This window comes from Excalfactoria chinensis, chromosome 4, assembly GCF_039878825.1.
Source record: "Excalfactoria chinensis isolate bCotChi1 chromosome 4, bCotChi1.hap2, whole genome shotgun sequence".
Lineage (NCBI taxonomy): Eukaryota > Metazoa > Chordata > Aves > Galliformes > Phasianidae > Excalfactoria > Excalfactoria chinensis.
In genome coordinates this window covers 62,913,304-62,927,256 of record NC_092828.1, presented here as the reverse complement: position 1 = coordinate 62,927,256, position 13,953 = coordinate 62,913,304, and the positions used below count along the sequence as shown (strand labels likewise).

At 39.3% G+C, this 13,953-nt stretch overlaps 1 protein-coding gene across 4 annotated transcripts in view; it reads left to right on the top strand.

Moving 5' to 3' along the window:
- PALLD (palladin, cytoskeletal associated protein) overlaps positions 1-7,059 on the top strand; it is a 172,422-nt gene extending 165,363 nt beyond the window's left edge. For all 4 annotated transcript variants that reach the window (XM_072334084.1, XM_072334081.1, XM_072334082.1 and 1 more), the window contains 5 exons: positions 360-492; positions 1,369-1,576; positions 2,270-2,435; positions 3,806-3,939; positions 4,871-7,059. In XM_072334084.1, the coding sequence (XP_072190185.1) occupies positions 360-492; positions 1,369-1,576; positions 2,270-2,435; positions 3,806-3,939; positions 4,871-5,043 (814 nt within the window). In that variant the 3' untranslated portion in view covers positions 5,044-7,059. The remainder of the gene's footprint in view (positions 1-359; positions 493-1,368; positions 1,577-2,269; positions 2,436-3,805; positions 3,940-4,870) is intronic.
- The last annotated feature ends 6,894 nt before the right edge of the window (positions 7,060-13,953 follow it).

The window sequence follows — 13,953 nt, the reverse complement described above, 5'->3', positions numbered from 1 at the left end:
GTGGGACAGCAGCATGCAGGAGGACTTTTGCCCTTCAGTGCCACCTGTTCACCCACTCACCATTTTCTGAGGGGTAAAGGTAACTGAGGGGCAGTGTGCGTGCTGCTCAGTATCAGAACAGCGTGGGGTTAAGTACACAAAACATTAGAAATGAGGAACTGAGGCTATATATTCTAAAGGCTGCCAACTTTAATTTGTGTTTCAGTGATTTAAAGACTAAACAAAACATTCTGTCATGTATGAATATAAGATTATTACAGGTAATTATTCTGTAGCAAGACTGTTTTCTAGATTTTTCTGGATGCCTTTTCTGATATAGTGGGAATCAATATCTTACTGTTATTTCATGGTATTTTAAGGCCGCGGTCTCGATCAAGGGACAGTGGTGATGAAAATGAACCAATTCAGGAGCGATTCTTCCGGCCCCATTTTCTGCAGGCCCCTGGAGACCTCACTGTTCAAGAAGGAAAACTCTGCAGGATGGACTGCAAGGTAAGTGCCAGGCACAGGCCAGCAGCTACCTCTCTCTAACCTCAGCAGTCAGAAACCAAGTGGGATAAGATACTTTTTTTAATGCTGTTTTACCTATTGGCAGTGTTAATAGTTTAACTGATCTCACTGCTTTTCAGCAAAAGTTGACAAATAAGCCTTACATCCTTCTTCTTAAGCAAATCTTACAGCTAACAGAAAAATGAGTGTTAGAATTCATCCCCTTTGGGCTGCAGGGGAAGCAGAACACGCTACAAAGACAGTGTGCTTCTCCACTTGAAGTCTTTTCACTGCTTCAGTTTCCATCGTATGTTACTTTCAGACTCTCTGAGTTTGATTTATGACTTTAACAGTAGGGCTTCCGTTCACTTGGTGACGGTCTACTTGGGAGAAGCTGTTTGTCTTCACACAGTACCCCATCGAGTGGCAGGGATTTTAATAGTGCAGGACTCACACAAACAGACCAATGCAATGAAATGGAGTGCAGAGCTCAATAGTCAGCTAACATCATTTTGTCTGCAAGTTTTTGACAAGAAATTAGTTCAGAAGGGAGTATTGTTTCACTCCAGGTGAAGAGCAAACGATCAGAAAAGATACAAGGTGTCACTCTACCTCTTGTTGTAATGTACTGCTGTTTAGATTCTAGCATGTCTAAACACTGATTTTTTTTTCAGTCACACCTTTAAAACACCATGGAATTCAGGGAGTTGGCGAGAAAGCAAGTTAAAGAAACTGAGTTAATGTGTAATTCAGATAGAATTAGTTCCTTAAATGTCGTGGTACACCTGCACTACCAAACCAAACCTGAAGTAATGAGTCAGGACTCCTTCATTGTTCTTGCACAGCAAATAATTTCCCATTGTTGTGTTTACACTGAAGGTTAGTGGATTACCAACACCTGATCTAAGCTGGCAACTAAATGGAAGACCCATTCGTCCTGACAGCTCTCACAAAATGCTGGTGCGTGAGAACGGGGTGCACTCCCTGATCATAGAACCGGTCACCGCGAGGGATGCGGGAATCTACACGTGTGTTGCCAGCAATCGAGCTGGAGAAAATACATTCAGCCTGGAGCTCACTGTTGCAGGTAACATATTTGTGCTGAGCACTCAAAGCGTAAATAGAAAATTTAAGAGCTGTCAAATGATGTGGTTGAGGGGTGGGGAAGGAGGTGACCAAGGGGTGACAGTGTAGAGCAGAGATAGAGTGTAGCGTAGAGCAGAGATAGTGTATCTCTAGGTGATACATTTATGTTATGTTTTGTTATAAGTTGAGTGGCATGCAGCTTCTGGGTACGCTATGAAGTAAAAGAGGGTTGTTTTCATCCTGAGGCACAGCTGAGGCCATAAACCCAACTATTTACTTCAATATATCGTGTGTTGTTTCCCACAGCAATCTGTGCAAACCCCTGTCTATCTCTGGGGCTGTCAGTATGATATGGTTCACGGGACGTTAGATTAATGCCATTCCAACCAGCTGGCAGAGTATTTCTTCTACAATTAAAGGCTCATTGTTTTATGGGAGATGAAGGAACACTGTTTAACAAGCACAGTGCAGCTAGTGAATCTAGTTCTCCAGCTCTAACCTTTAATTCTTCCAATGGCCAAAGGGGAGGAGGATGAAGATGCTTGACTAGATTAGACCTCACTTTTCCTTTATTAAAACAAGGATGCGACTGTTTTCTTCAGATGAAGTGTGGCCAGGCTTTGTAACTAATGAAAACAACACTCAATTTGCCTGCCTCTTAGTGCCAGTAATACTGCAATCTTTATTTTCACAGCTAAGGAAGTACACAAAGCACCTGTGTTTATAGAGAAACTACAGAACACAGGTGTGAGCGAGGGATTTCCAGTGCGACTGGAGTGTCGAATCTCGGGGGAACCATCACCTCAGATATTTTGGAAGAAAGAGAACGAGTCAATCACACACAATACTGACAGAGTGAGGTAAGACTGGCTGAGAATAATCTCTCTATGCCTAACTTCAGTAATGATTTGTCCTGTAATACAAGTGAAAACCTAAAAGGTCATAAGAATTCTTTGTGTGAGCAGCACATTGTAAATATTAATTAGTTCCTGTAATACTTGATGACATTTACTCACTTGGAGCCAGCAAGAGCTAGAATTAAAACAATAGTTTTGTTTTCCAGCCTCAGACTTTGCAGACAACTGCCTTTGCACTTTAAGCAAGTGGAGTTATAGTCTTGTCTAGAAACAAGACAAATGCATTGGTAAAAGCCTCGGCTCCTAGGTAAAACTGTCCACTTCTTGGCAGAAATCTAGATTCTTAACCCTGCTTTGCAGTGAAGCAAAAGAACTTTGGTGAATGGTAGTAGTGGGATGTCTGATATGTTCATACCAGGGCAAAGTAATAATGCAGAAGTGGAAGAGGAACTGAACTGTGCCTCTAGGTATTCCTTATCCCAGTTTCTGATCACTAGGAGCTAAAGTGTACTACATTTGGCCCAAAGTTGAGTTATATCCACTCACATGTAACCAACTCCTCCATGAGACAATAGCTTTATGCACACTTTTCCCCAGCATTTAGTAATTGCTCGTTCAGAGCAACTGCAGCATCTCACTGCCATCACCTCCATTATTTAGCACTCCACTTTTCCCCTTTTCCCTACTTCCTCTGGGAAAAAAGGCAGCTAAAAGCTGAGTCTAATGCTGCTATTACAACATGGGAGCTTCTGTGGAACTAGCTATCTATGGGTTAGCCTTTCAACCATACAAAAAATCCAGACATCTTTATGCGCACATACTATACAAGTAGTGGAAAAAACATCACTGAATGTATATTTATCTTGTTTCTAAGATCTATAAGTTTGTCATCAATACTTGACAGCATTTTGTAAGAATGTTTAAGACAAAATTCCTGGTATATCAAAAGAAAAGGAACTCATTACTGATGTGGCACTGTAATAAATTACTGCTGTCCTAAATAACTACAAATATTTCAGTACTTCATTTCTCAAGTCAGGTCTTGTATCCCATCCCCACAAAGTCTGGGTAAGTTCTGAAATTCCTACAACTTAAATCTGCTTTCCAGATGCCCTAATCTGTCACTTTGAAAATGAAGCTGCTCTGGGTGGTTTTTGCTTCTTTCTTTTTGATACAGGATATTAAACTGCCAAATTTTCAAGCCTACTGAAGGTTTCATTTACCACTTGCTAATTTGAGAGGAAGTTTCACATTAATTAGAAGTAGACTACATATTCAATGTCTAACTAGGATGAGGTCTGTTTATAATGGCATTTAAATGTCTGCACTGTTTTTCAATTTAAATAGTAATCTGCTGCTTCTCTTTTTTTCAGCATGCACCAGGACAACTATGGCTACATCTGCCTGCTTATTCAGGGAGCTACAAAAGAGGATGCTGGTTGGTACACCGTTTCAGCTAAGAATGAGGCCGGGATTGTGTCTTGCACTGCCAGGTTGGATGTTTATAGTAAGTGACCTCCTTTTTCATGATCTCATTAATCCCTCAAAAGCAACTGTTCTACAAGTGTCAGTTTGTTCAAAGAATCATTTACATCAGTCTCTTTTTCTTTTGTTTATAGTTTCTCCTCAATAATAATGTCCACATCAAGACAACAAGTGCTCTGTCAAAGTACTTCAACCATTTCTCAGATACCAAAACAAAACAAGCATGCACTTTATTTTTGCCTAGCATATTAAATATAGCTAATTAACCACAGATAACGGCATGATTAGATCATTATTGCCATTACTGTTAGCACTTCCCTAACCTCTTGTATTCTTTTCCACTTAGTCCTGTGACACCTGTGCACAACTACCAGAACTGTAGTATTAGGTTTTTTCTACCTAACTATGTGTTTTGTTCCAAAGCAGCCCCTCACACGGTGAACATTTTCTTAAACTGAAATTCCATTGCCAGTGCCCCCATAGCAAGAATAAATGAGTGGGAAAATGGGAAAGGTAGATGCTTTCTGGGGTGGCAGTGACAGGGAGACTTGCAAAGTAGAACCTTGGCTCAGCATTCTTCTGGATTCAGGGGGTAGCAACGGCAACCAGATGATTTCCTTTCCCATTACAGCTAATAACCCTAGCTAGAACAGGCTGACACTGTAATATTAGAGCACAGAAACACATACCTCACTGTTAACCTTCTCACTGATACTAGGAAAGGTAGAAAGCAATGCCAAAAAGGCAAGGTAACAATCAGAGATGCTTGTTTTTGTTCACCACTTTTGAAGGTGAAACTAGATGCTGAGGAAAAAAATAAACGCACCAAGAAATGAAACTTACATTTAATGTAATCCTTCTCTGTTGCCCAGAAAGGATAGGTTATGAATCTGATACACATTGTTGAAGAGATAGTGATGCCTAATTTTTATTCTTTCCTTTTTAATTTATAGCTCAGTGGCAACAACAACCTCAGACAACCAAGCCAAAGAAGGTGCGGCCCTCAACCAGCCGATACGCTGCACTGTGTGACCAAGGACTAGACATCAAAGCAGCTTTCCAGCCAGAGGCAAATCCAGTCCATCTGACAATGCCGTCTGGTTTGGTAGAGAGCGATGACCTGTAGATCCGAGCCACCACTTCCATCATCTTCTTTCAAAGCAGAAACACTGAAAGCCATTGCCTTGACCAATGATACTCCTATGTCACTTTATGCAAAGGCAAACACCTTCAAGTACAAAAGATAAACAACAAACACAATAACCATGTATTCCTTATTCAGTATACCAAATTAGAAGAATAGGTAGATTATTAATAGAAATGTACACATTGCACAACAAGTCACATTCACCATTTCCTTATACCTAAGTTGCTTCAGCTCTTTTGAATAACCCTTTTCATAAAGGCCAAAACGCATCAGTGAAACAGACTTTTCAGAAGAAAACACATTCACCACGTGCCTTCGTAAGCAGTAAGTAGATGTTACACAATGCTAATGGTGGGAGTTGTTTTATTTGAGGCCATTAGGTGACAAAGAAAACTAGGATGTACGGTAATCTGTAGTTCTAAAATGGCAATGCATTCTGATAGCTACAGTGAACAAGTGCAATATTCTAATAAAAAAGGAAGAGTCAAGGAAGAGAAATGTAAGCAAATGCTGCATCTCTGCAAACTGTTTTTTATTCTACAATGAAAATAATACGTCGCCTTAAATGCCATTAATATGGACAATGCTGTAAAGCAACCTTGAAGCCCCAGTTTTAAATTCCTTTGTATTTTCCCTTTCTGCCACCTAGGAGGAGGCTTACTTACAAACACACAGCAAAGACGGTTAAGTGTGAACGATTTAACCTCTTCAACCTAATGAAGAAGATATGTAACACAGTCTACTCCAGGTCATAAATCTTAGTAACTAAAGGAGAAAAAGTGCCGACGGTATGAAACCGCTGCAGTAGATTGCTGCAAGGGGTGGGAGGGGGACAGGGCAAGAGGCTCAGACTCCCCGTGGATTTCCTGAAGACAGCCTGGAACCTCCTCACACTCCTGCCGACGAATCTGAAATTCTAAGGTGAGCCGAAACCTAAGGAACGTATGTAGGGGCCATTTGACTGCTTAGCACTTGAGTAACGCGTATGAGGATTTTAGAAATGCATAGTAAGTAAGTGAGAAATGGGTTGAGACTGCAGTAGGAGTTTCAGTGAAAAGTAAACACCAGAGGTGATAAGCTTGCAAATCTGAGGAAAGCAGAAGATGATGGACAGAACAAGAAAATTTGCACCACTTTTTCTTCTTATCATACCTGTTTCTGGATTGATATATTTTTTTTCCACATCCTTCCTGTTGTTTGCCTACAACAGCTCTGTTAATGGGTAGGGGCTGCGTGCAGTAGATGAAATGCTACTTTCAGAATGCAAGGCAAATCCACATCAAACTGGAGCTCTATCTCGTCAGATCCGACAAGGTAGTTTTAAATTAGAACCAAATGAATTTCAGATGAAGGGGAGGGAGGGATGGAAGAGTTGCTAGGCCCGACAAGAAAAATGAGTGATGGTACGAGCATACTTTGCTATGAAAGGAAAACACTGTATTCCTTATATGAAGCACATACATGGTATCTTTCTTTCATTATTTATAATAAAAGTGTTGAAATCTTTTATCCCAGTTCAGTTATTCAGAAGTCCTGTACTTAGTTGGTTTTTTTTATTCTGTAATTGTGTACACCATATACTGCATTACTGCTATAAGTGTATTGCTTTGTAAGTACACAAAGTTTGTTTTGTTGGGTTTTTGTTTATTTTTTTTTAGTGACTAATAAACTTTTAGCACATAAGTTAGTACTATTCTATGCAAATTGGTGCAGGACGTGACCAGGTCTGGGAATAGTGCCTCTAAATTAATGTCATGCTTTGTCCTATGGGAATAATCTGATTATATCCTAGAAGTACGTCATATCATTTGCAGAATGTTTCACAACTGTGACATGCTAATTTACTTTTTTTTTTTGTTAGCTTCACTAGCATTATTTTGCCACTCTATTTGTATTTATAAAAAAAATGTACTATCATTACTTTGGATTGTTGTGCTGGTATAATGTGGGTTTAACGTCAATAAATATTACACAAATAGAAAGTTTTTCTTCTGGTAAAGACTATTAACTATTAAGATACAAGCACGCAAGACTTAGAAGTTTAACTGTTAGGAATTCAATGAAACAAGGGCTATGTGAGCATCTACACTTGACTAGAATACGTTGATCATACTGTTCTTTTTTGTCTCTCAGCCTTTTATCTGTTTAAGAGGAACACGACTCGCTGTTCTGTGAAACTTTTCTCATCATTTACGTCCGTGGAGACGCTTTTTTACCCCAGACGTTGGAAATACGTGCAGGTCTATTTCACGTCTCCAGTAATTGCTGTCTGACATCACTAATAACTGATTCTAACTGAAACCATGGGGAAAAAAAAAGTAAAATTGATTCCAAGTCCAAGTGCTGTTAAATTGGTGTAAGAGCAGACTGCTAAAAAGCGCCAAAATCAAAGGAAGAAAATGTTAAGATTTACTTGTAAAACCCTGAACATTACCTAAAACTTCTCCTTCTTTCCTGTCCGTGCAAAAATACTGAGAAAGCTGCAAGATAACCAGTTTTGTTTTTTTTTTCCTTTTAGGCTTACATTGCAAGCATTGATTACTACAAAGAGAATTATCATTACAAGTGAGTGAGTACTGACATTAATGGCGGTACTACAACTAACTGAACTCAGTGGAGTTCCGTCTGCTTACAGTAAATTTGCCTTTGGCTAAGAGACTGAAAAAATGAGACAGACTGCTCTTGTGAGCTAGTTAAGATGAGATCATCATCACTTTTTGTCTCTGCATATATGTACACACACACAAGTAGTAAATCACATCCCTAAGCAGCAAAGTTGTTCTTAAGAAAACATTGAACTGTGCTGTTCCTTAGTTACTGGGACTGTTTGCATTTACAAAGTCAGAGATAGAAGCGTGGCACACAAAAAATGACATACTTCTCAAGCCAAAAACTGACGTTCTTGGAAGCGTCAAAATAACCTTCAGCAGTTTAATCTCCTTCCCAAACTCCAAAGATAGCATTATCTGAAAGCGTATTTCAATCTTTGTATGAGTGGTAGCAAGGCTATCAGCCAGGTGTGTTCAAAGCAATCCAAGACTCAGTTCAACTGCATCTGAGGTGCTGACAGAAACCTGTCACAGAATCATTAAGGTTGGAGAAGGTCTCTAACATCACTGAGTCCAACCCTAGACCATGCCCACCAACCACATCCCTCAGCACCTCACCTCCATGGTTCTTGTACATCTCCACAGACAGGGATTCTTCACCACATGACAAGCCTCTTAAGCATGCTTAGGTTAATTTTCCATCAGTGCAACACATCCCATCCCTTCAAAAATGCAACTGGGAGGCCTTGAGATCAGAAAAAAAGGGCTCTCACTGACTTTCATATCTCATTTTCAAGTGCCTCTTATCTTTTCATGTTGTAAATGGAAAACTCAGGAGCCTCTCAGTTCTTGCTTTTAATTTGGGACCAGCCAGCATCCAATGACAGCAAATGCAATTTCCTGGTTCACTGCATGAAAAACAAGCACACAAAAACAGAAAAGCAAATTGAGAAGTCCTTGACTATTCTTCCACCTCCTTTAATATCACCTGAATTTTTATATCCTCCAGAGTCCTTGGTTCAACCAAATCTTTCACCTCCTTAAAACTCCTCCCAGCAGCTGCAACTGGTTAGTGGATTTAAAAGGTAAATTAGTGATCTATTACGATGCAAGGAAAACAGGAGCTCAAAAATATGCATCAATAAGCAGAAAACAACTGCCTAGTTTTTTCAATTTCACAGCATTCTTAAGAGCTGCAGTATCCTGAGAGATGCACAGCCTGGCATTAAGCTTGATCAAGCAAACAGGAATCAGCATCTAACTCCATCCTACGAGGCTGGTTTTTTAACTGTCTCTATTTCCAAAACTAATAAGCAGAGTTAGTAACGCAGAGCAGAGATCATGTCCACAGTTAAGCAAAAGCAGTCTCTTGCAGTTTAAATTGCCCCTGGCTCAGAGCATACAGTCCACCCAAAACTGAATGTGTCAGAATGCCTGTTACCAACCACATCCAAAATGTGGCTGATCCTTAGCTCTTTTAAGTGTAAAAACAAATTATTCACTGGAGAGGACAAATATAACCTTGTAGGTGAAATAAACTCTTGAGAGACAGCTCTTGTTAGAATATATCATTTATTTCTTTTATTTATTTCTTTTATTCCTTCTTTTAAATTGTGGTACCTGTGATTGGCCACCAAACAGCTCAGGCCCAGAAAGGCTTCAAAAGATAAAACTCCAGTAAGCCACACTGAAGAAATTAGGAAGGAAAAACAGAAGAGTGAATCTGTTCAAAGCTTGTCAATGTTCTCACAAGCACATCTACAAAATCCGTGCAATATTTAGTCACGTCTTTCCCTGCTTTCTTTTGCCACAACACAAGCTCCAGGTAGAAAACTCCTGTGACAGTGTAAAAATCACACAAAGACAGAATAGATGACATTACAATTCTTGTATTTGTTGTGTCATTTTTTATTTCAGTAGCACTCAGATGATGCTGAAGTACCAGACTTCCATTAATTTGACAGACCTACCTTTCTCTAGAGTATTTTGTCTATACATTGAGAGGGCTATTAAGTCTCCTCAGCAGCTCACTAAATAATCACGTGCTGAGGGGAGAGAAACAGACCAAGCATTCCATAATGAATTACATTTGTGCTCCTAAATTGCAACCCAGAAAATAGAGGAGGAGGAATGCCAGGAAGAGGAGGATGTGAGCCTAACAAGCCTTCTGGAAAGAAGAAATGGAATGAAGATATATTAAATGTAAATGGAATTCCATTTCTAGCATGTGGTCAGTGATGTATGAGCTCAGGACTGAACTCACACTGTGTGAAAAATAGGAATGGCTGGAAATCAGCTGTGCTACCAAATGGAAAATCTCAGAAGAAAGCACTCTACTGCTCAGCTCAGCAGATTTACATCACAAGTAAGATGACATCTCCTTTTAGCAATATGCATCCATTTTCTCATCCTAGCAGTACATACCCAATGCTTTAACTTGGGTGCCAAAATCACTCAAAGTAGAAAATGTGGGTTTATAAACAACAAAAGAAATGGGAAGACTAAGATCAAACAAGGTGCCTAAGATCCAGAAATAAAAGAATGCTCAGGGGCTAAACGTGTAATTGAGCATTTCACATTAAAGAGGCATGATTTAAAGCGATCAAACAAATGAAAACATACCAATAAAGACGGTGCATCTTAGTTGGAAAACTACCATCTAGATCTTGACCCTGAAGTGCTCAGCCTGAAAATCTCATGGGTACGCATTACTGCCAGCTTGTTTTAAATTGGCTGGAGTCAGTTTTACAGTAAGTTGTTGGTTTGTTTATTTTGGTCACAGTTTATGATCACTTTAAACTGCTAGTTAAAAAAGATACACACCATTCTTTATCAAAACTGATAAAACCATCAACTTCACTTTTCCTCAGAAAGTAACACTGAGATTTGACTTGACCCTTTATAGAAAAGTTAATTATTCAGTAACATTCACTGGCTTTTCTTGTGGATGACAGATGTCAAACAAACATCACTGTCTCAGACCACACAAAGTTCAACTGCAGAATCCAGCACACTCACTCACAGCAGAACGCATTTAGGACAAGGTACATTAGTTATCTGGTTACGCAAGTGAAGCCTACCAACTTATCATACAATTCTTCTCAAAACCACATAAAGTAGATCATGAGAACCACCAGTCAGCTCTGATTTTTGGCCAACACTACAGACACTAAATTAGTTCATGCACTGTGTATGTAACATCTGACTTCCAGTTACTGAAGCCCTTCTGTTGTGCTGTCAGCACACTTAGCTTATCACCTGCAGCACACCCAGAAACTCCAGGACAATTCAGCACTTATTACTTTCTTTAACATCAGTATTTTCTCTCTATAAATACCAAAGGATGCCAGTCATTTCTGACCATCTGATGGACAAAATTAACTTTGTAACATTCTGAACACAATATAAAAATGTGCAGTATAAATGCAGTCTCGGTGGGAAAACATGCTTTGACCTGTGCCTTGTGAGGCTGTTATTAGAGATGAGCATGCCTTATGAAGTCTTCCCATTGTATTTATTTTATATGCTATGGAACAACGCAAAAAAAGTCCCCTCATGGAACATCTGCATTAACATTTTGAAAGAGCCCCGATGCCTTTTTAGGCCACAAGTTCCGCCTGCTGCACAAATTCAGAGCCCATTTTTGAGTTACAAACTGTGCTTCCAGCATGATGAAAATGACACTTGCTGTGTCACCTGAAATAACAGACAGGAATATCACATAAGAAACCTTTATTTTTGAATTCTTACACTGCTTGACAAAAATCAAATCTTAACTCGGGTAAGAAAGCAGAAAGCTCAGTCACAACATCTTTTAACAGCTTGGCATTTATTACTTGATGGTGAGGAAGGAGAAAAATAAATCAGTGAAAGCATGTGAAACTGGGGATTCAGAAGAAGGAAAGAAGAGTGAGGAGTGTTTAAGGTTATACAGAGAACCACCCAGAATTTACGATATTCTTTGTAGAATCACGTGACATTATTTGACGAGCAGCTTTACCCGTTCCTAAGTCAGATCATCCAATCACATCCCACTAAGTCTATTTACTTGTGTTCATTTAAGTCATGCACGAACACCAGCACTCTAAAGCAAACCATTATCTTTTACCCACAACATGGTGCCCAGCACAGATGCACTAAGACTGGGAAAATCTGAAATAGTTAAAGCTCAGTTTTATTCAGAAATGATCTTTCAGTTTATCGCTGTACAAATTAAATAGTTTACCCATAAATTTTAACATTAAAAATATCAAAAGCCCAATCAGAATACATCAAAATACATCATTCTCATCTTGATACATTCCTGACTTACTTTTATATTTTAGTGCTAAAGTCATTCAACCAACGCTGTGACAACAGGAATAACCAGCCTCATGGTAATGGAAACTGTTAGTTCGCTGACTGATTTCACTGAGCATTTTTGCTTCACTGTGCCATTGAGTCCTGCCTGAGTCTCATTCAGACAGTGCTTCTTCCACAGCGTTTCCTTGGACCCAGAGCTCCCTGTCAGTTGATGTCTGTGCCTTCAGAGCCAGTGTAACACCCAGCCAGTGTAACAGCAGCAGAATGTTGGCACCTATGGCTGGAGAAACACTGAAGATTTTACTGTGGATTCAAGATCAGCCAAACATTTAAATCCCTTTCTTGTCTTAAGATAAGAATACTTACACACAGATTAATTCCTTCCATTGACATCAGTAACAAAGAATGCACTGGATGATCTAAAGCTTTGATGCAGAAAACTGCTTAAGTCAAATGCTAGATGACATCAAGTAATAATAAAATAATAATAAAAACTAATAGGTAATAATAAAATAATGGTAAAAACATTTCAGTGGGGAAAACTATGTATTCTTTTTGAACACAAACCTAACAATACTAAAAATAACAATTTGTGGCACAGGACCCAAAGAGGCCTTTTTTTCCCCACAACTTCACACAACTTTTCTCTCATCAGCTCTGAACTCATCTGCCTATGTAACTTAGAAATCATTCTTTTATTTCCCTGTAAGCTGAAGGATACAAAATCCATTTTCCTGGCAAGTTTAACTTTGGATCTGTCTCATGCGTCCACAGACTCTTCTCTAAAGAAATGAATATCCCTTCGGCAAGTCAGGAGAAAAACCCAAGCTCCTCTTTGGATTCCAAACACAGATTTGATTCTGTGATTCTGCTAAGGTATCTATAGATAGGTATCTATATACAGGTATCTATCTTGTGGTTCTCTGCCAAAGTTTTGTCTCAGCATGTTAAGCATCAGTCTGCGATCTCCTGTAGTTCCGGCAGAGGGCAATGTAATTAAGCCAATTATAACTCGCTCTTCAAGGCAAGGCAGTAACTCCTCTAGCTCCTGCAGAATTCCTCAGGTTTTGTTGTTGCTCTGGGTTTGTGCTCCACTGCCAAATACTTAAAATATCATCTTTCGATCCCAGAAAAGGTTTTTGTTTGTTTTGTTTTTATTTTTACTGCACAAATGCACAGGCACCTTCTCAACACCTGAAAGCAGCTCCACAGAAAAGTCAAGATACAACCCACTTCACTGTTATATTCTTCTTAACGTCTACCAGCCATTTGAATGTAAATGTTACGCTATGCTTCACATCCATAAGAAATCTTTATATTAACGTGTAGCTTTCAAAAGGCTCAGAGGTGCCGCCTGAAATAGATTAACAGGCAAATTGGAAACAAGTCAACTGAAAGTACACAATAAATAATATTGACTTTTCCTTATGGCCTTACTATTCACACGCTCACCTGTGTAGGTAGATATTCACATTCATATGGATAATACTGTAATGGGATAAAAAGTACAACAATAATAGTGGAGTAACACAACCCCAGGCAGCAACAAATGAGAACAAGCCCAAACACAGCAACAAAAGAAAAACTGCTTATCTTTAGAAGGCCACCAGTAAACAGGGATCTCCAGTAAGTAACCTTCATCTCCACTGCCAACCTTTAAATGAGGTCTGGAAGGGGTGGATCCTGGCTCCACTCCTCCCAGTCAGTCAGCTGGGCTGCATGAACCCAAATTCCCCTGGCTTGCCCTGCCTTCCCTCCAGGTGCTCCATCACTGGTTCAGGGCATGATTTAGCATCTCTGCTACAATATGAAATGAAAACTCACTTTCAAAGTGTGACAAAAGGAAACTTGCACTGAGATCATTCACGGGAAAGAATTACTTTACAGTATGTAAGTTTATGGATCATAAGAAATCATGAAACATTTGTAAAATGTAAATTGTAAAAATAAAAAATAAAAAAGAAGAGTTGTATTCTTCATTTCACTCCATTTGGCATTTTCAGCTCCCTGTGTATAAAATGGCAATAGTGTTTCCTGT